The 22,481-nt window shown below is 47.7% G+C and overlaps 1 protein-coding gene and 1 non-coding gene across 3 annotated transcripts; both read left to right on the forward strand.

The window, feature by feature from the left end:
- The first annotated feature begins 12,879 nt into the window (after positions 1–12,879).
- Positions 12,880–21,884, forward strand: EIF5 (eukaryotic translation initiation factor 5). 2 transcript variants are annotated; one of them, XM_026012638.2, is made up of 12 exons: positions 12,880–13,146; positions 13,281–13,491; positions 14,417–14,696; positions 14,811–14,892; positions 15,372–15,544; positions 15,835–15,946; positions 16,658–16,800; positions 17,568–17,726; positions 18,034–18,195; positions 18,476–18,640; positions 18,959–19,093; positions 19,667–21,884. In XM_026012638.2, exons 3-12 carry the CDS (start codon positions 14,625–14,627, stop codon positions 19,754–19,756), a joined length of 1,293 nt encoding a protein of 430 aa, XP_025868423.1. In that variant the 5' UTR covers positions 12,880–13,146; positions 13,281–13,491; positions 14,417–14,624; the 3' UTR covers positions 19,757–21,884. The 2 variants fall into 2 exon arrangements, with proteins under 2 accessions (XP_025868423.1, XP_025868424.1); XM_026012639.2 differs by lacking the exons at positions 12,880–13,146; positions 13,281–13,491 and adding an exon at positions 13,727–13,915.
- LOC112930364 (small nucleolar RNA SNORA28) lies at positions 16,260–16,383 on the forward strand. The gene has a single exon (XR_003237127.1). It is a non-coding gene; the product is annotated as a small nucleolar RNA SNORA28 (small nucleolar RNA).
- Positions 21,885–22,481: the final 597 nt, after the last annotated feature.

Genomic DNA, 22,481 nt, shown 5'->3' on the forward strand with positions numbered 1-22,481 from the left:
GGGAATCTGCTTCTCCCTCTCCTTCTGCTGATCCTCCCCCTTGTGCTCGCTCTCTCTCTCTCTCTCTCTCTCTCTCCAACAAATAAATAAAATCTTAAAAAAAAAAAAAAAAGAACACAGTGAATGGAATGAAGAGCAGACTGGTAAGGTGAGGAGCAAAGTAGTAGCAGGGAAGGCCGGGTAGGCCGAGCGCCCCAGAAGGGAAGTGGAACCGGGGGAGATCCCAAAGGAGGCAGAGACAGCTACTTGAAAAAGTAATGGAGATAGATCTCCCAGACTTAGAACAATAAAAGACCTGAGAGCAGCAAAGAGAAGACCTCAGGAGCAGCAAAGAGAAGACCCACACCCACAGAACGTCTAGGATAAAGAGAACATCTAAATAGCCAAGACTATTTAGAGAAATGTGGACAAAGAACCATCTGGAGCCGTGTGGAAGTAAAAGGCATGTGTTACGGATACAAGAGGAGTCAAGGTGTCGGGGAGACCAAAGGATATGAGCAGCTGCTCTGTCCTCCGCTTTTAGGGCAGCACACAGACGTCACTTCAAAAGAGAGGAAGGATTACAAAGAAATACAGGAAATGTGGAGAAAACTGATCTAACGGGTTAAAATGGTAGAAACCGGTCCAACTAGATCAGTAGCTAAAATGGACTAAACCTGTCAGTCAAAAGGACAAAGGGACATTTTTTCTTAAAAAAAAAAAAAAAAAAGACTGGTTTAAGAAAAAAAAAATCAAGATAAATATTGTTCGCTGAAGATACCCCTAAACCCAAGGACATGCAAAGACTGGAAATGGAGGCAGACATGCCAGGGGGATGTGACCCAGCAGGGACCTCAACTTCAAGACCAAGTTCTCTTAGGGACAGAGATGGTCATAAAATAATGAGAAATGGTTCAGGTCACCGGGACCATGATGTCATTATAAACACCCTTGCACCTGGCAGCGGCCCCCAAGACTTGCCAAGCGAAGGTGGAGAAGCATCTTGGAGGGACACTCCTCGTGCCTCTGACACTGGCAGTGTGGGCACAGACACCAAAGTCGCCGGCAGCTGGGAGACCTGGATCCCCGAGTGCCATATACACAGAGGGGGCTCTGCAGCGCACCGGGGCCCCCCCGACGAAACCCTGCGGGGTACGCCACGTGCCCCTGTCCTCCACCCACCTACAAGGTGCAGGGCAGCTCCCGCAGACTCCAGAGGCCCCAAGAACCCCTGGGGAAGGTAGCTGCGTTAGCTGAGGTCTCCCAGGGTGCACCCCGAGCCCACACTTGGGGGATGTGCGCTGGGGGCGCAGCCGGGCAGCCCTGCTCCCCAGGCCTCGGGTAGGTGCTTCTCCTGCTCCCACGCCACTGCCCGATAGAGGTTCATTTCCTCCTGCGCAGGCCTGGGTGGGGGGTCCTCCGCTGCTCCCCTGGGGCCACCACTCGGATCAGAGCCCTGGCAAGCTCATTGCACCCCAGGGGTCAGCCACCCCTCTTCACGAAGCCACCCGTTTGCACGGCCTGGGGCCACACCCACAGTCACACAGCAGGCGGGACACACCACTTCCTCCACCAGGAGCCCATGGCCCCCGTTTCCTCATTCTGGGCCTTCCGGGTGCTCCTCCTCTGCCTGGAGAGCCCAGGCTGCTCCTCCCGCCACTTCTTGCTGAGAATTTAGGGATTTGCGTAGTGGGTCACTTTCCTGAGCCCAAGCCAGCTCCCGGGCTCGCACTTGCACTCACTCGTCGTGCTCACGTCGTGCTCACGCTGGCCTTTCTCGTGTTCATCTGTACCCACTGCTGACCTGTCCACCCCACCCCACATCTGTCTAGCTCATTATTGTGCCCCAGGTGCCCCGCACAGGACTTGCACAGAGGAGGTGGCCAGTATTGATTGATCAACCAAACACCATGGCTACAACAGAGCATGAACTCTCTAGAGGGTGCAGCGCCCCTCAAGTGCCTCCTTCCCAGGGTCCTCTCCGGCACCTGCCTGCAGGGGGCCTGGGCTACTGACACCTCCACCTCTTCACCTTTGCTTCCCAAGGCCCCTCCTCCTCTCTCCTCCTTCATCCCTCCTCCCTTGTCCCTTGTCTCTCATCCCTCCCCCTTCTTCTTTCTTCCCTCCTTCCTCCTCCCTCCTCCCTTGTCCCTTCTCCTCCACACTCAGCCCTCCCCCCTCCTCCTCCTCTCTCCTGGCCAGGCAAGGCCATCGTTGCACTGGGCCTGCCTTACTGCCCACCGCAGCCCATAGTGCACATCACTTCTCTGAATGCAACGTCCCGATCGTGATTTACCAGTTGTCATGCTGCATCACAGACTGTGGCTTTTCTTGGAAGCACTGCATGTGCGTGGGAGGCCAAGTCAGTGCCCATGTAGGATATCCTTGAAGATTAGCGACATCTTCCCTCAATCTCACGCTTCTTGGGCCCGGGCCTGCCCGAACCTCTTCCCTGAGGGGACAAGCAGCTGGTAGCGATTTTTGGGGGGGCTGTGTGAGTAGGAAGTTTTACCATGGTGCCACCCTCTAATGCAGTGGGGTCTACCAGCCAAAATGATGTCACCGGTCACTTTGTGTTCCATGGGTTTAGGAGAGAAAGTAGCCGAGGGTGGTGCCTGCCTCCTGGAGCACAGGGGTGCTGGGACCACCAAGGTCCCAGGGATGGGACCCATTTCCAGCTGGGAGGGAGAGGAGCCAAGTCCTCCCGCCATACCCCTGGCTCTCCCTTCAACTCCCCTGGTACCCTCGGCCCCCCTCGGATTTCCTCACTGCCCCACAACCCGACGTGCCCCTCATCTCTACAATGGCCAAGCAGAGTCTCGCGACCACTTGACACCACAAGCCAGTTAGGGAGGACCCCGCGGGACAGCCGGTGCCCGTGCACGCGTGGCACGGGGCAGGACTGCAGTCGCTCTGTTCTGCTGCATCTCGCTTTTTTTAAATGCTCTTCTGTGTACCATGTACACCGAGAGTGAAGCTCAGAGTAAACCACGACCTCTGGGTAGTGGTGACAAGTCGACACCGCCTCACCAATGGTCACAAGTGTCCCACCATGGTTGGAGGTCCCAGTGGCAGAGCCGTGCGTGTGTAGGGACGGGGGGGGGGGGGGGGGGCACATGAGAAATCTTTCTGCCCAATTTTACTGTGAACCTAGAACTGCCCTCAAAAGATTAAAAATAAAAAATAAATTAAGAGTTTATTTATTCGTGACACAGAGAAAGGCAGAGGCACAAGCAGAGGGAGAAGCAGGCCCCATGCAGGAGCCCAATGGGGGACTCGATCTCAGGACCCTGGGATCACACTCTGAGTGGAAGGCAGGCACTCAACCCCTGAGCCACCCAGGCATCCCTAAAAAGTAAAAATTAAGCAAGTGCTCTCTGACGGCCGCCTGCAGGGTGGACAACACTCCCTGGAGACGTGATCTCCATTGTTCTTTCCACCCACCCTCATTCCCCCATCCCGCTGTACATTGTACCTGGTAATTTAGGTAAACCGTGTGCCCCTCCCCAGGGTGACAAACTGTTCCAGTTTGCCCAGGACTAAGAGGTTTCCCAGGACGAGGGATTTTTGTCGCTAACGCCAGGAGGTTCTAAGCAAACTGGGCCCACAGAGTCACCCGAACATCCCCTCAGGGCCGGCGCTTGTTAGGAACGTGGCTCTGACTTCCCACACATGAGAGCTTTGCTCAGAACCTGCTGCCTGGGGGCAGCCGGGGTGGCTCAGCGGTTTAGCGCCGCCTTCGACCCAGGGCACGATCCTGGAGTCCGGGGATCGAACCCCACATCAGGTTCCGTGCATGGAGCCTGCTTCTCCCTCTGCCTGTGTCTCTGCCTCTCTCTCTCTGTCTCTCATGAATAAATAAAATATTTATAAATAAATAATTAAATTCTCACAGCACATGTTAATAACCTGAGAGCCATAGATAGAAAAATCCATCTTTCTCAAAACATATTATATATCTTAGAAGGCCAGATGTTATATATCTTATAAGATATCTTATAAGATATTATATATCTTGGAAGGCAGAATCAGTGATATGAAAATGTCCACAATAAACTCCTTTGGCATTTTAATCCAAAGAACCAAATGCAAATGACTGCAATTTTTAAAAGGCTGGTAGACTCATAGTATGCATATAAAAATTTCTGGTGACCACTAAGTGTTGGATTTTGTTGGAAAGTGTCCACTTTTACCAAAATAGAAAAATACTAGGCACTGACTTGATTTGTGCAGTAAGATGAAATTAAACAAATTTATCTATGTTAAAAAAAAAAAAAAGGTTTAAATTCAAACTTGGAATGATGCACTATCTGGGATAGGAAAAAAAAAAAAACACACACACATTTCTAGCCAGCAGTGAGGAAGACAAGAGCCCTGAAGTTGTTGTCTAAGATCTAGATTACAGACCAGTTCTTTGTGAAGCAGTCCATATCTTCATCTCAGATTCTTCTGAAAAGTAGAGGTGGGGACCACTACCTCCCCCGACCTAAGAGTCTCTCACTCAAAAGCAGAAACTGCAAACTGGTGGCCCACAGGCCAGACACAACCCCTTTGTGTTTTGTTGGCCTGTGTGGAGATTTGGTTTTGTGTCCTTAGCTCAATGTGGATGCCTTCCTGTCATATTCCCCCATCCCTGCCACTCCTCAGTGCCTGGTGCCAGCCTGCTCCACACTGTGTGATCCCCTGCCCCTGCCCCACCCTCAAAGGACTTGGGTTTACTACTCTCTGATTCTCGCTCTCCACTCTCCGGGGCTGAGGAGTTTCCAACACTGCACTTGACTCTAACCTCTTCAATCCCACTGATGGGTGATCTCGATTTGGTTTCTACTTGTTCTGCAGAGTAAATCTCATGCCTTTAAATCCCCCACCTCGTTTACATGATAATAATAGCTCCAAATGCTAAAAAGATGTGGTCAAAGTCACAGAAAGCTAAAATTTCTATTTTCTGAGGAACTTTTTAAATTGAAAAATATAAAAAGCACAAAAGAGAAAATGAATTCCATATAAATATACATGTGATTGTTAGTAGTATTTATGATGTACATCATATTTGATTGCAGGAATGTGAGGTTTGATACAACCACCATCACTTTATTTTTTTTAATTTTATTTTTTTATTTATTTATGAGACAGAGAGAGAGAGAGAGGGAGAGAGAGGCAGAGAGACCCAGGCAGAGAGACACAGGCAGAGACTCCATGCAGGGAGCCTGATGCAGGACTCGATCCCAGGTCTCCAGGATCACACCTTGGGCCAGAGGCAGGCGCTGAACCCCTGAGCCACCCAGGGATCCCCACCATCACTTTATATATATTTCGATAGAGTTGTTTAGGATAGAGTTGCTTAGGTTATTGTAGGATTTTTTTCTGATTTTGGTAAAGTATATACAACATAAAATTTACCATTTCATTGTAAGTCTACGGTTCAGTGGCGCTGAGTGTGTATTCACATTGTCATCCAACCATCACCAGCATCCATCTCCAGCATGTCTCCATCTTCCAGACCTGAAACTCCGTCCCGGTGAAACGCCCAACTCCCTATCCCCCTTCCCAGCCCCTGGCTACCATCCTGCTACTTTGTCTCTATGAACCTGCCTACCCTGGAACCTCATATAAGTGGACTTACGCGTACTTGTCCTTTCGTGATGGGCGTATTCACTTAGCGTCATGAGTGAAACTTGAAGGCATTATGCTTACATGAGACAAGCCAGTCATGGCTTTAAATGCTGACTGTGGTTTTAAAGCAGCAAAGGTATGTGTTAAAAATAGCCGTGAACTTTGTAAATAACTAGCCAAGAGTGACCTAGCCCAAAAGCCTTCTTTCTGCGTGAAATACCCAAACATGCAAGCAGCCTTTATGAGCTGAACTAAAAACAGAACCCTGAGCCCAGGCTCTTGGCACATAAAGCTCAGAATAGCTGAGCTTTACTTACCAAGTATAACAGTACAAAATGTCACACTGGGAATATTGAAACGTGGGAGTTGATTGCCCAAGAAAAAAAAATCACTCACCTAATTTAAGGAAACTCAAAATGAATCCATTCTTTCCTTCAGAGTTCTAGATTGCAAAAGTTCCATCTGGTACTAACTATATTTACTAAGATAGATCAGTACCACAAAATAAAGGTTATTTAGAGCATATTGTTATGGTTTCTGGATGGTTCTTCCATCTACTAGAGAATGCAAAAAGATACAGGAAACTGACCCTAAATATGGGCTAAATCTTGTTCAAATGGAAATTTATAAACCACACCCCCAGGATCAAGGAAATAATCAACCTTTTGTACATCAGGCCCAAAGCCCTGGCAGTCGTCCTGGCAAGTCCACAGATCAGTGCGGGGATGGTAAGTGAGGTCAGCACTGGGGTTTATGATGGCAGCTGAGGTAAAAGCTCACCTCGCCTGTTCATCCTGTTCATATCGTAGGGGCCAAGGGGCTGACTGGAAAGGGAAAGTAACCTCCTGGCCCTCACTGCTGTCCCCACACACCGGCTTTGCTCCCCTGTGACTTTGGCAAGGCAGTGTCACACCTCTGACCTTGGCTTCCTCATCTGCAACGTGGAGTGACAACACTCTCCCTCGGAGGACTGTCGGAGAGATTAAATGGGGCGCTAAGGCCACAGGGCTACCTCACTGTGTGTGCTCCAGGAAGGGAGACTGCCACCGGGTGTTGCTGACACTTCAGGACTCTTGTCTCCCAAATGTGAACGCTGACTGAGAGCCAGGTGCCCAACTGTGAGCTGCCGGGGGTCTTCCTGTGAATTATATCTTCCCAAGAAGTTGAAGCCCTAATCCTGAAGGAGGTGAATGAGACCGTATTTGAAAGTAGTGTCTCTGCGAATCTCATTAAGTTAGATGAGCTCATACTGGATTGGGATGCAGGCGGGCCCTACACTGACATGTCTGGTGTCCTTATAGGAAGAGACACAGAGACAGGCTCATGCAGAGTGGAGACCACTCTGTGAAAGCACAGAGGGAAGGAGGTCACATGAGAGAGAGAGCTGGGGGCGAAGCCAAAGCAAGCTAAGGAACACTGAGGACCGCCGGCCACCACCAGGAACTGAGAGAGGGTACAGCCCAGCCAGCACCTTGAGTTCAGACTTCTGACCTCCAGAACCAGCATGGCTCTGTTGTTTCAAGCCAGGTTTGTGACACTTGGTGACAGCAGCCCGAGAACACTAGTGCCATGTCTTAAATGTCTCAATGCCCTCCGGCTGACACATAGAGAGCATCTGATGTGTATCTATTGGAGGAATAAACAAATGAGTAGATGAGTGAACACCAGCATGGAGATGAGGCAGGCAATGAAAGGAACAGGCAGGTATGAACACATGAGCACACCTGGATGGAGAGACAGTGGCTCCTGACTGTGAGCACTCACGCCCCACCGCCAGCTCTGGATGACAGACACTTGGCTCTTGGGAGAGTTGACACGTAGGAGTATGTCCCAGCATGTCACGACTTCCAATTTCCTAGGAAATCAGAAATCTGATTCCTGAATTTTTAGGTGAAAATTTCCAAGTTCTTAAATGTTGGCTCACAAACATAATAAATGTACAAGAGGATACAGCACCTGTGGAGGCCCATCTGCATCTCTGATGTCCTGCTCAGCCGCAGGCAGGATGCACAGTGGCTGGTTATGGAAAATTGGTGGCATACGGAAAGCATATCCTCAGCCCTTGGATCCCAACTGCTGTCTGGTGTGTCTAAAAAAGAGCATTTGGGCAATCAAAATCCAACCAAAGAAAGAGCAGCAAGCTCTAGAACCAGGATATGCCAAACAGGATAAGGAGGCCTTACCCGGCAGGAAAAGCCCTACAGCAGGAAGCCAGGACCCCGGCCCCAACCTTGACACAAATCCTCTCTCTAAGCCTTGGTTTCCACATCCATGAGAGGAGGGGATGGCAGGGGCACCTGCCACTCCCTGAGGTGTTGGCATGCCAGTGACAGAACATGGGTGGCAGGGCTGTGGCAACAGCAGGGTGCCATTGGGACAACCATTGGAATTCTGGGCGTGGTGCACACAATGACCTGAATTGAAATCAAGAGTTGAATGCTTAACCGATTGAGCCACCCAGGTCCCAAGCCCTCCAGAGATTCTGATGCTCACCCCCCCTTGAGAACCACTGGCTTTGGGTAGCCCTGGCGGCGCAGCGCTTTAGCGCCGCCTGCAGCCCGGCCTGCAGCCCGGGGTGTGATCCTGGAGACCCAGGATCAAGTCCCACATCGGGCTTCCTGCATGGAGCCTGCTTCTCCCTCTGCCTGTGTCTCTGCCTCTTTCTCGCTCTCTCTGAATGAATGAATAAATAAATCTTTAAAAAATAAAAAAAAAGAAAGAACCACTGGCTTTGGGAAACCAAGTCACACTTGGTTTGTGTGTGATAAGCAAGAGAAGCATCCTTTACAAAATAGAGTCCAGAATATAGCATAATTTGTATTCAAAAATTAAGCCCTGGGGGGCACCGGGGTGGCTCAACAGTTGAGCATCTGCTTTTGACTCAGAGCGTGATCCTGGGGTCCTGGGATCGAGTCCCCCATTGGGCTCCTGCACAGAGCCTGCTTCTCCCTCTGCCTGTGTCTCTGCCTTTCTCTGTGTGTCTCTCATGAATAAATCCTTAAAAAAAATTAGGTCTTGGGGTGCCTGGGTGGGTGGCTCAGTTGGTTAAGCATCTGCCTTCAGCTCAGGTCATGATCTCAGGGTCCTGGGACAGGGAGTCTGCCGGTCCATCTGCCCCTCTGTGCTTCCAGGTCATGTGGTTCTATCGCTTCACTACAAGGTCACGACCCACAGCCCATCAGCAATCAGGGAGCTCACTGGCTGGCCTGTGGCTGCTTTACCTGGGTGGATAAAATGTGCCAGATTCACAACTAAAGGCAGAGGTGGGAACACATAAAGATGCCCTCTCACAAAGATCTGCAAATGGTTGTCAGGAATCCACAGGAATCACAGGGTCTCAGGCAAGAGAACCAGCTGCACGGCACACCTCAGCCCCTTCCAGGCCTTTCACTGTACCCACAGGGCATTCCCAAAGCAGTGTACTAAGTGTGAGCAAATGCGTTGCCTACTGCCACTAGCCTCAAGCAGGTGAGGGACCAGCTCAGTAGCCATACACCTTGCTTCCCTGAAGAAAGGACCCAAGGCAAGCCAGAAGCAACCAGCACAGTCATCCTCCTATGCTGTGTGTGGCTTCCATGTGACCCAGACTCAAGCAATCCCAGAGGAGGGCCGGCTCTCCAAGTCATCTACATTTCTCCATCATCTGCTGCATCAATACAGCATTGTACCTTCTTCTCTTTTTCCAGGAATGACAAACTACAGAGTCTGACCAGAGTCCAATGCTTGGCAGCAGGAAGACATCAGGTCAGTATCCAGTGATAGCTCACAAGATGCTTCATCTCTTCCCCATACACATCTCTGCTTCCTGCCTCTGCCCCATTAGTAGCTGACTCTTTGTTCTCCTCAAGGACAGGTCCCCTGCCCTCAAGTTGTTTAGCCCAATGAGGAAGGTGGACAAGCAAACAGGCAAATGCAATGAAGTCCCACTGAATGCCAGAGGTGGCGGAAGTGTTGGGTGGGTGGGAGGGGCCTGTCACAGAAGCAGGGAGACATCCTGCCCAGAGGATCAGAGATTTCAGGAAGGGGACAAGCTTCATTTGGTGTCCACCAGGCACATAGCTGCTAGTTGTTTACATATGGCAACTGAGCAGGGCCTGCAATGTGGGTGGGGCCCATATCCCTGCAACTCAGAAATGTTTATTGATATGGGTGCATTAAATTACCAAGGTTTAGGACTCTAGCTTTCAACATAGCCAACGCCTTGACTGCTTCTGTACTCACCAGATAACCTTCAGCTCCCTCCCAGCAGCTCTGAGTGTCTGCTCTATGCACACCTCTGTGACGGGCTATTGCTAGAAGGAAAATGAACATCCCCTGTAGCTCATTCTCAAGCCAGGGAGACAAAAACCCTTATGCACAGCTTTAACAGTGTGCTGGAGGTTAGAGCTAGCTAAGAGAAGGATGTCATAGAGGCCAGCTGTCCAACCGGATGGCCCATCACAGAGGGCAATGTCCTGGTCTCTCAGTGGCCCACAGCTCAGGAACACAAGGTCCTCAGTCCACGCAGGCTTGATCTTGCTCAAGGGGGCAAATTCATGCTACACAGAACAGACACCAATACCTGACAACAGTAAGGCCAGTTTACAAACTTACATTTTCAGCAGCTATACATGCCTATCGTCCAAGGCATGTGCTGAAATGCATAACTCAGGCACTCACCTGACAACAGTTTCAGAGGTACCAAGTGCCTATTACTTATCAAACTGTGAGTGCCTGATTGGAAGAAGTACAGCCAAATGAGGTGGAGGGCCAGAAGTAGGAGGCGGAATCGTGTGATGATCCTGGCGTCAAGCTAGAGTTCAAACACTACCCACCATTTTATTAGACAGGTGACTGCGAGAAATTAACCTTCCTGACTCTTTCCTCACCTGTAAAATGGCAATAACAACAAACACTCCCTTACATGATCATTAAAGGATTAAAATAGATTATACATGTAAATTGCCCAGACTTATGTATGTTTACATTTACTCGTGAACGCTGGGTCATGTAATGGTTAAGGGAACAGACTCTGGGTCAGACAGATCTCGGTTTAAATTCCAGCTCTGCCACTTACTAGTGTATGATCTTGGGCAAGTTGCTTAATTTTTTCCATTAAGCCTCAGTTTGCTCATTTGTAAAACAGGAAGAAAAATTCTTCCAAGGGGCTAGAAAGTGTATTCTAATCACCTAGTAAATTCCTAGGCTATGAGAAGCATTCAAAAAGTAGTAGGGTTAAGAGTAATTTTTAAAAATTGTCCCTGATTAGGGGGCAGCCCGGGTGGCTCAGTGGATTACCGCCACCTTCAGCCCAGGGCCTGATCCTGGAGACTCAGGATCAAATCCCGCATTGGGCTCCCTGCATGGAGCCTGCTTCTCCCTCTGCCTGTATCTCTGCCTCTCTCTCACTGTGTCTCTCATTAATGAATGGATAAAATCTTAAAAAAAAAAAAAAAAAAAACTTGTCCCTGATTAGATACAAATAAGCAGCACAACTGCTAAAAATTAAAGTTAAAATTAGTACGAACTTTTTAAATGAAGTTAAACATGGGGCCATCAAACATAATCCCCCCCAAATAATAATCACTCACCTTGTATTTAGCTTTATTAAAAACCATTCTGACAAGGCAAGCCCGTTGCCTCAGACTAGTTTCATATCCGTATTTTCTGAGTTCCTAAAATGTCATTTGCATGCAAAAACTTCAAAGTTTCAATACTGCTAAGTCATGCGTCATGGTGAACCAGAAGCAGCTTGTCTGGGATCCACCTTTTCTGTGGCTCAGATGGGAACCCTGGTGCCTATAAAGCATTATGCATTTCGTCTAACGATCGTACACCATTGTACGATCACACACACACTGCGTGATGATAACATAAGCTCCTATAGCAAAGACACAAATCACTTTCCCCAATTCCAAAAGGCCCTTTTATTTTCAGATGGCCCTTTTATGAACCTCCCCACCCACACTGTCAGCTTTATTGTTTTATTTTTAATTTTTATTTATTTATGATAGTCACAGAGAGAGAGAGGCAGAGACACTGTCAGTTTTAAAATGGGGTATAGGGATCCCTGGGTGGCGCAGCGGTTTGGCGCCTGCCTTTGGCCCAGGGCGCGATCCTGGAGACCGGGGATCAAATCCCACGTCGGGCTCCCGGTGCATGGAGCCTGCTTCTCCCTCTGCCTATGTCTCTCTCTCTGTGTGTGTGTGACTATCATAAAATAAATAAAATTTAAAATAAAATGGGGTATAAGCTTGCAAATCATGGAAGAACATCCTGAAGTTTGATAAAAACCAACGCACCCTTCGGTTCCAACTTTCTTGCATATTTAATTGGTCTAAAAGAGGGCAGCCCCTGACCCACCTCACCCTGTCCTCAACAACATTGCTACTTTCTGCAGCCCGGGGACACTTGGCCCTGAGGGCTAGGGGGCTCCTTAGAGACCGCAGGGAGTGGATTAGAACCCACATCCCCATCCTATGGCTCTTGGTTTTACCACAGCCTGCTATGCTGGATTTCAGGGTGGACTCGGTGCGCTTTCACGGTAGCAACTCAAACTCTTAAAAATGAGTTTCTGAAAGAACGGGAGAGCTTCTGCAATTGCTTCAACAGGATGAAAACATCACTAAATGATCAGGCAATGCGACCTCATTAGGAACACCTGCTTTGGGCTGTGCTTCGCCCACAGCAAGGAAGCCGCGGTGGATCCCCCGAGAGGTGGGTGCCGGGAATTGGAACCCAACGAGATGCTTCGTTTGAGCAAAGTTATTGTGGAGGACGAGGACCCGGGGCCTCTTCCCAGACGCGCTTTCTGGAGGGTCCTGGGGTTCCCCGGACCAATATGGGGTTCACCTCTTTAGAAGGCGGGTGCACGGGAGCGCCCAGCCCCGCCAGGCCTGCAGGCCGGGGGCCGGGGAGAGAGCCAAGCCGGCGGGCCCGGGCCCGGCCTGGGAGCTTAGGAGGCAGCGCTCAGGATGAAAGACCCGGGCCCGCCCATCACCACCGGCCGCCCAGGCCCAGGCCCAGGCCCAGGCCCAGGCCCAGCGAGCGGGGAGGAACAACTTCCTCCTCGAGCCCCGGCGACCGGCGTCCCCCAAGGGCCGGAAAGGGCAGGGAAGACGTCCCCCGCCCCGCCCCCGGGCGAGGCTGCGCGCCCGCCGCGAGATGAACTCGGCGGGAACGAGGCCAGGCCAAGGCGGCGGGGGAGGGGAGCCAACCGCCATCTTGCCCCCGGCACCCAAACCGACAAAGCGCGGCCCCGCGCCCAGCTCCCGCCGCGGCCTGCAGCTCTCGCGAGACCGCGAAGGCCTCTGGGACGGGCGGGGGAGGGGAGGGCAAGCGAAGAGATCCGGGACCCGGGGGCTGGGGGCGGGCTGAAGCGGCGAACGGAGCCTTAGGAAGCAGGAGGGGCGGAGAAAGACGCGATTGACGCGGCACGTGGGCCAATCACGAGCGAGTTCGGGCGCGCCTCAGGCCAATGAGCGGTGCGGACTGGCGCGGGGGGCGGGCGCTGGGGCCGAGGGTAGCTTGAGCGCGGCGGCGGCGTTGTTCAGTCAGAGCGAGAACATTCCAGAGGTGAGTCCGGTGGAGGGGCGGCGGCCCCGCGCCCCCTCCCCAGTCCTCCCCGCCCCCTCGACCCCCGCGGGCCGCTGGCTGGCGGGGAAGGCGCCCCGACGCCCGCGGCTCACGGCGCCGTCTCTCCGCGCCAGGTCGCCAGGCCCCGGGCGCTGAAGGGTGTGGACCCCGGACGTCGCTGGGACAGCCCCTCCCCGCTGCTCGGCGGCGCCTGGCCCGGCCGCTGCTCGCTGCGCTGCTCCGCCGCCTCCGCCGCCCCTCCTTGGACTCGGGTTCACACGCGCCTCACTTCATCCCAGTCCCGGGCGAGCAGCGTTGGGTTTATGTCTTTATTTGACGAAAACGGTGAGTCCGCGGGCGGGCCGGCGGGGAGATGGCGGCCGCACAAGATGGCGGCGCGCCGCGTGACCCGCGCGCGCGTGTGGCGCAGTTCGGGCGGGCGGGCCCCGCGGCCCCGCCGCCCAGCCCTCCGCCCCGGCCCGGGCCCGGGCCCGCGCCCCCGCCCCTCCGCGCCTCCCCTTCCCCCCCCTCCGCCCCGACCCCCTCCGCCCCGACCCCCTCCCCGCCTGGCCCCTGCCCCTCCCCCGCCCCGCGGGAGCGCGCCGCGCGGGCTGACTCAGGCCCCATTGCTGCATTCATGAGTCATCGCCCGCTCGGGGGCGGGGGCGGCCCGGGCCGGCGCCCCTTGGCGCTTTCGCTTCCCGCGACGCGCATGGCGGGGTCGCTGCCCCGGGCGGAGCGGCCGGTAGCCATGGGCACCGGAGCGAAGGTTGCGCGCAGAGCGGGGACGGGGCGGAGCGGTGGCGGTCCGTGCACACTCCCGCGAGACCCGGATTGGGGCAGGGCTCCTTCAGGGGCGCGCTCGGTGTTGAGCCGGGGGGCGGCAGGGCCGGGGGTAGAGGCTGCGAAGTTTGCCCGAAAACCCAGCCTGGGTCTGCGTTCGTCTCCACGGCGGTTGTTAGAACATGGCCGCTCCGCCGAAGCAACCCTGGGACGGGCGGGTGGTGTGGGCTTCGGGGTAAACCCCGGGCAGGCAGCCGAAGCCGGGCGGCTTGTCGTGGGAAGTTTGGCAGCTCCCAGCTGGAGGCCCTTTAGGTTGCGACAGGTGTTCTGTGTTCGAGGAGAATGTTAGCAGCTTCTCACGTGAACTGTGATGCTTCCTAATGTGGCAGAACGAGGCGTCCTTAGCTGGGAGGCGGAGGGAGGTTTCCTCCTGCGGGAATCACGTTTAAACGTTGGGGGTTGTGTGTGCTTTTCCTTTCTCTTTCAGAGCTGTTGCGCAGCCATTGGTACCTGTATTGGGGAAACATAGCATACAAGCAAGAAGCTTACAGCCTCAGTGGCGAAAATTTTTTCATGTCAGAGACCGAGAACTCTTGCAGTCGTTTATGTCATCCCTTCTTCTCCAGACAGAAGATACCAAAAAGTTGCAATCAAAGATCTCTTCATCTTATTGATAAAGCCACTAATAAGCCAAAATGTCTGTCAATGTCAACCGCAGTGTGTCAGACCAGTTCTATCGCTACAAGATGCCCCGTCTGATTGCCAAGGTAATTAATGCTGATCTTCATTTTAGTAATGAAACCTAAGCTCTCTTCCTAGATTGTTAAAGACTGCATCTCCTCAGGTAGATAATGCAAAATTAAAGCTTTTTTTTTCCTTAGGTTGAGGGCAAAGGAAATGGTATCAAGACAGTTATAGTCAACATGGTTGACGTTGCAAAGGCGCTTAATCGGCCTCCAACGTGTAAGTAATGCTTCTTAAGAGGAGTTTGAAAAAGCATATTATGGATATGATCGTGACAAGCTTCAATCTGTGTATCTTGATTGAGTTGGGTTTTTGGGTTTTTTTGTTTTTTTTTTTAAGATTTTATTTATTCATGAGAGATGTAGATAGGGGCAGAGGGAGAAGCAGGCTCCATGCAGGGAGCCTTATGTGGGACTCAATCCTGGGTCTCCCGGGTCACATTCTGGGCCGAAGGCGGCGCTAAACCGCTGAGCCATCCCTGCTCCCCTCTCGATTGACTTGTATGATAGTTTGTTTCAGGGTTAAGTGGAATTTTGGGCTTGAAAACCCAACTGATGTGTTAGTTGCTATTAGTAAACAAAACTACCCAAGTAAGACATAATCTTAGCTCCTGTAAAAGTACCAAGAGTCTTATTTGTAGGAGGGTGAGTCAGCCAAAAACTTAATTTTCTCTCCCCCCCCCCCCCCCCCCCCCATAGATCCCACCAAATATTTTGGTTGTGAGCTGGGAGCACAGACCCAGTTTGATGTTAAGAATGACCGTTACATTGTCAATGGATCTCATGAGGCGAATAAGCTGCAAGACATGTTGGATGGATTCATTAAAAAATTTGTTCTTTGTCCTGAGTGTGAGAATCCTGAAACAGAGCTGGTGAGTCCTTTTTGAGATTTTTGTCAGAAAGAGGAAAACCTACACCTGCTTTTGTGATCAGTCCTTTGATGTTACCAAATTTAGTTTAAGAGATCGCAAATTTAGTTGGAAATTAAAGCAGCAAATTTTTTAGAAATTTTCTATGTTGGCTTTTCTAAGTAGATCATTTTGTTAAAAACAATTTTGTATGTTAGGCTGGAGTTATATATAGTTAGGTATTTCAACACTGTTTTTTGCAAAATTTTATTGTAGGGCATAGATAACACTTGTCTTTACCCCTTTTTTGGCAGCATGTCAATCCAAAGAAGCAAACAATAGGTAATTCTTGTAAAGCCTGTGGCTATCGAGGCATGCTTGACACACATCATAAACTCTGCACGTTCATTCTCAAAAACCCACCTGGTAAGTCTTTATGATCAACTTGTAAGAACTTAACAGTAAAGCAATTGATTGTTGGAAACAAAGCAGAAGTTTCTTTAGTGCTATAAAACTAGAATATAAGGAATTTCCTATTTTTGTGCCTTGATCTGTTGGATCGGTTACCTTGAAAGATGTACTGTTAAAGATAGACAGGCTGTCAAATTAAGACTGGTCACTTAGGAAGAAATAGATTCGTGTAAAACAAATTGTGCAATTCCAGCAAAGGATCTCCTGTAATATACTGTTGTGAAGGAGGGTCCTGACTCATTAAGCCTAAGTGGGTTTAGAACATTGCAAGCAACACTCTGTGGCAGATGATGGAAGTTGTCTGACACAATTTGAGCTTGCTATAGCAAGAAAGTCTAACCTATTCCAGTGTTCTCCTCAATGAGACCAACTGTTATATAGACTTAAACAACGTTCCAGCTTTTACCTAAAGTGCATTTGAGATGTACTGTTATTTGGGTATATGAGGGATGAGAGGGTCAGGAGTGCCAATCTTCACTATCTGGTCTACTGGGACATCATCACTTCATTTTAATCCTACTGAACAGTTAATGCCTCTACTATTCTGGGACATTTCATTCTTACCCTGAATTTTTTTAGATAGGAAATGACAGTGGATAAATTTGGTCTGTAAATCCTACTAGAATTATAAGTAGCATTGTTGTTTCTTTTTTTGTTCTCCTATAGAGAATAGTGACAGTGGTACAGGGAAGAAAGAAAAGGAAAAGAAAAACCGGAAAGGCAAGGACAAGGAAAATGGTTCTGTGTCCAGCAGTGAGACGCCCCCACCCCCACCACCAAATGAGATCAGTCCTCCTCCACATGCTGCGGTGAGTGCAGGGATGAAGGTGGTGGGCACCAAAGTTGAGTGAAATACATGGTTGATGGGGACAGAAATAAGGAAAGTCATCTTCATTTTTTTTTTAAGATTTTTATTATTTATTCATGAGAGACAGGCAGAGGGAGAAGCTGGCTCCCCACAGGAAGCCTGATGTGGGATTTGATCCTGGGACTCTGGGATCACACCCTGAGCTGAAGGCAGACGCTCAACTACGGAGCCACCCCAGGTGTCCCTATCTTCCATTTTATTTTTATTTTATTCATTCATTCATTCATTCATTCATTCATTCATAGAGACAGGCAGAGGGAGAAGCAGGCTCCATGCAGAAAGCCTGACGTAGGACTAGATCCCGGGTCTCCAGGATCACACCCCAGGCAGCAGGCGGCGCTAAACCGCTGCACCACTGGGTCTGCCCCCATCTTCATTTTAATACTGCAATGATACCAGGGATCCCTTGGTGGCTCAGCAGTTAGCACCTGCCTTTGGCCCAGGGCATGATCTTGGAGTCCCGGGATCCAGTCCAACGTCAAGCTCCCTGCATGGAGCATGCTTCTCCTTCCTCCTCTGGCTCTTCTTCCCTCTCCCCCCCCCCCCCCAAATAAATCTTTTAAAAAATTTGCAATGATACTTTGGGTTCCTGGTTCTGTAGGTAAGTCCAATTTTTATGGAAAATAAATCCAGTGCCATTAACGTGACTAGAAATCTGGAATGTTTTTGCATTTTTGAGGCATTTGACAACAATGCTGTTCTTGACAGGAAGAAGAGGAGGATGATGATTGGGGGGAGGATACGACTGAGGAAGCTCAAAGACGAAGAATGGATGAAATCAGTGATCATGCAAAAGTTCTAACACTCAGTGATGATTTGGAAAGGACTGTTGAAGAGCGGGTCAATATTCTGTTTGATTTTGTGAAGGTAAGAACTTCAAGAGCAGCTAAACATTTTTTTGTTAATCACTCTCAAGTCTTGAGGTTTTAAGGTATTACTTTATATTTGTGATCTGGCACATAATTTTTCTTCATGATGTCTTTTGAATACTCAAACTTACTTTTTTTTATTGAAATTACTTTTTGCAGTGCTTCCAGGTACTATCTTTGGCATGTGCATATTAACTAAAAAATCCCGAAGCTATAATGGGAAAAGTCTATGAAAGTGGGGAGGAATGGGCATCTCTAGAGCAAAATGTGTCTCCATTTCGCTGAATTGCTCCCTTTATTTGCAGAAAAAGAAAGAAGAAGGTATTATTGACTCGTCAGACAAAGAAATTGTTGCTGAAGCAGAAAGACTGGATGTAAAAGCTATGGGTCCTCTTGTTTTGACTGAAGTTCTTTTTAATGAGAAGATTAGAGAACAAATTAAGAAATACAGGCGCCATTTCCTACGAGTAAGCGAATTGTTTTGTGAGATTTAGAGATGAATGACCCTGGGAAGATGTTGTCTGTCATCCTAAAACGAGATAATTGACCTACCTTATCAAGTGTAGGACTAAGTAGAATAGAAAATGCTGTATAATAGTCTCTTAGAGAGTAATGCATAGATTTTATGCATTGACTTTTTGAACTTGAACCACTGTTTAAGTCCGTAGCCTTAAGGAACAATTTTGAGAGATGAGTATACTTAAAACTTCTTTAAAAGTTTGTTAATATCAACATGTTTGTTTCCAGTTTTGTCACAACAACAAAAAAGCTCAACGGTACCTTCTTCATGGTTTGGAGTGTGTGGTAGCAATGCATCAAGCTCAGCTCATTTCCAAGATTCCCCATATCTTAAAGGAGATGTATGATGCAGATCTGTTGGAAGAAGAAGTCATCATCAGCTGGTCAGAAAAGGTGGGGAATAGATAACAAACAGCCTCTTGAAGATCAGTTGTTGGGGCACTTTTGAAGAAGTAATTCCTGATACTTAAGTTTCTTCTACATTGAAATGCAGTCCTTGGTATAACTCAGGTGATTCCCATAATGGCAACTTTCTACTAATAATGGAAGGAAGTATTTAGATTCTTGGTTACTTGTTTGCTGAGTACGTGTATCTGTTGAGTCAAGATTAGGATGTGACCCAGTTCCTTCAAAGAGCTCAGTGTGTAGGTGGTTATATAAATTAATTTTTAGATTTCTCCAATTAAGGAAATTGTATTGAACGTTTTTTAGGCCTCTAAGAAATATGTCTCAAAAGACCTTGCCAAAGAGATTCGTGTCAAAGCAGAACCATTTATAAAATGGTTGAAGGAAGCAGAGGAAGAATCTTCTGGCGGTGAAGATGATGATGAAGATGAGAATATTGAGGTAAATTACGTTATGATTTGGGATTAAGAAATGGTAATCAGGTAATTTTAAATTTTTAGATGGAGCAAAATATGGTCTTGATAATTTGGGAAATTATCGTGTTGATATAAAGGATTGGGGGAAATGTCTCCTGCCCCTAAACAGGATTGGAAATAGGGTTTAGTTAACAGCCGGTTGAGTATAGAGGTGCTAGTTTGTCCATAAGAATTAGGTGGTATCAGACTGGAGAGAGAAAACTCCGTTTTCATCTAACAAAAAGTTTGAAAAAATGGCAGCTGTGGGGCGCCTAGCCTAGGTGGCTCAGTTGGTTAAGCATCCAACTCTTCATTTCTACTCCGGTCAAGATCTCACAAGGGTGTGAGATTGAGACCTGCTTGAAACCAGTGTGGAGCCTGCAGGTCTCTTCCCTTTCACCGACCCCCATTTGCACACACTTTCTCAAAAAAAAAAAAAAAAAAAAAAAAAGGTGACTGGGTAGTTTTTTCTTTGTTGACCATTGATTTGTATTGCTGTTTTTATAGATAGGTTTATTAGGATACAGACTTAACACCGTCAATAAAATTGTTTTATCAGGTGGTGTATTCGAAGACTGCCAGTGTACCTAAAGTTGAAGCTGTGAAGTCTGACAACAAGGATGATGACATTGATATTGATGCCATTTAAAGGGGTGGGTGCAGCCCAGCTTAACGGTGTAATGCTGCGAATCTTTCTGCATCATCAGCCAGAAGTGCAACATGTATGTGCAAAAGCTAAAATGGCTTAACATCATGCTACACTTTCTACTAAAAATGTATTGCTGTGAGTGGTCTGTAATTAAGCCCAACAAGACATCTAGGGAGTCCATACACATATCAGTGAGCAGATATAGTTTGCTTATTTATAGCATGTTTCTTTTTGAAAAATTAGTGGTGGACACATTTGGATCACATGTATACAGTTAAATAAAGATTTGATTTTGGTCATTCTTCAGATATTGGCTCTGAATGACTTAAGCTGAAATGGCTCCTTTTTTTAAAATACTGCACCACCATTAACCTGATAGGATTCTTGGAGCCTATTAGATATTGTTAGATGCTGAGACTGTAAAGATGTTCTCAGCAGAATGTAAACATAAGCTTACTTGTAATTATCTTAATCAGCCATTGAGAAATATAGTACTTTTCAAGTGTTCAGTCCTTCAAATTGGCATATGGTAATGTACATTCTTTCCATGCTGAGGTGGACTGATCATCAAAATGGCAGTGCAACATCTTTATCTTCTTGAGAAGTGAAAATGACCTGAGTGTCCTATAAATAATTTTAAGAGCAGGTTTTGAAACTTGAATTGTGTTTTTTCAGTTCGTGTATACTTAACCCCAAATTGTAGTCTTTGGAGTCATGTGCATTGCACGTTGGATGAGCCAGGGGAATTATTACATTAACAAGCATTTTATGTGTATGTAGCTGTTGCTTTGTACTAAGAAAATTCTGAAACTAGGATGTGATTATATAGTAAGCTAGGATTTTATTTGGGGGAAGCAGGAAAAGGTGCACTAAATCTCTAGCAAAAACTGAGCATAATTTTTCAAGTTTTATTCTTAAGGTTGAATTAGTTTCAAAATGTTAAGGCATACTGTATCTTTTGTTCATTGTGGATTTCCTCTTGATAATATGGTTTGTTCTTTAATGCCTTTTACATGTCGATAATAGCTTATGCTTTTTAGGTTTTGGTTGCTATCTTGCCAAAATACGTGTTCCTGTGTCTCAAACTTGATCCACCCCCCCCCCCATGTCTTATTTAAAACAAAACAAGACAAAAAGCTAAAAGCATACTTCAAGTTAAAGCCTATATTTTGGTGTAAGACTGAAGGTGTTCTTTATTTCATATTGAATATAGCCAGACACCCAAGAAGTCTGATGATGGCCACTGAAAGCAGGTGATCAGGGGCCTGACCCCAGCCCATCCTGAGGTGTTTAGACTTGGGAATAACTTGGTGAATTCTTTGCTCAGTTAGCTGATCTCAACTAACTTTATCTGTTATGGCTTTATCTGAGAAATCATCTTTAAGGGAAAAACCTGTTGCATTTATTCCTTGCCACAAAATACACTGGGAATCAACAATCCAAAGGGTTAAGTTCGTTGGGAACACTGTCTTGCAGCATCTTTTTCTTTTGTTATCCATTTTCAAAGATTATAATGAGACCTTAATGTATGTAAGAATTTTTCACATTGGAAATTATACAAACATTTGATATGCTAAAATCTTGTTAGCTGGATATTTCAAGGAGGTAAAATCAAGTAATCTTACTGGAGACATACAGATTTGGTCCTCCGCCCCCCTGCCTTTTGATGGATTTTAATGAGTGAAGCAAAAGCACCAATCTGGAGGGAATGTGTTTTGTCACACCAAAGAGATGAAATTTTTGTAAATTTACATCTCACTTAGGTTGCAGATTCTTTGCCATAGGCCAATTTGCTTTCATCTAAAATTCTATGGGAGATAGGGATGACCAAGCCAAGTTGCATTCAACATAATGTTAAGCTAATGAGGTTCTGTTAGTTTGGGAGGTTTTTTTCTTTTAACCTGAAGGAAAACCTATTTGGGGCTTCTAAACACTAAAGAGAAAATTTTGGCTTAGACTAGTATTCAGTCTGGTGCCAAACTTCCAATGGAATTCAAATCCACGGAATAGAAGTTTTATCCATAGAGGCTATCCTAATAAATTAATCCTTCACTTTGATCTATTTGATGGTCTTAAAATTTCCTGTTTCAAACAGCTACATTACTTGATTAAAACAATGTTAAAATTATATTTTGTCTCTGCTTTAATATTAAAACTAATCTAGATTCTTATTTTATTCAGATCGAAGCATTGAACTTTCCTGTGTTTTGTAGCTCATGCTCTGGATATGTGTTGGGATGTTTCATGGTTGCCAGTCCCACTCAGAAAACGGATGCTGCTCATTACTGTGGGTCAGTGGCTTTCCTTAGGTTTTGTTCTCTCTCAAACTGGAAACGGTCTGCCTTGATTTGGGTTCTTGACATCTTGATGGGTGGTTACTTTAGGAAATTGAAATGTCAAGTATATAATTCTATAACAGATGCCTAGTTTAAGAAAGGGAAATAAGAGATTGCATTCCAAACAAGTCCGTTCTGAAATTGATGAACCTACGAACCTAGAAGTCAAAGAAGGGAAAGGAGTGTTCTCTATAATGTAATGCTCATTGTTTTTTAGGTCAGGCTATGTATGTTGCAATTGCCCCCACTGTTTACTCCATTGCAGTAAGCACATTGACCTGAAGATAACTTAGAAATGAAAACTGGCCTTCTAAAAGAGTGGAAAATCCAGAGGGGTATTGATGCTGAGGAGCCACCTATCTGCATTTTGGGTTTGTTGCATTAATCCT

Source organism: Vulpes vulpes, chromosome 6, assembly GCF_048418805.1.
Source record: "Vulpes vulpes isolate BD-2025 chromosome 6, VulVul3, whole genome shotgun sequence".
In the NCBI taxonomy this organism is placed as follows: Eukaryota; Metazoa; Chordata; class Mammalia; order Carnivora; family Canidae; genus Vulpes; species Vulpes vulpes.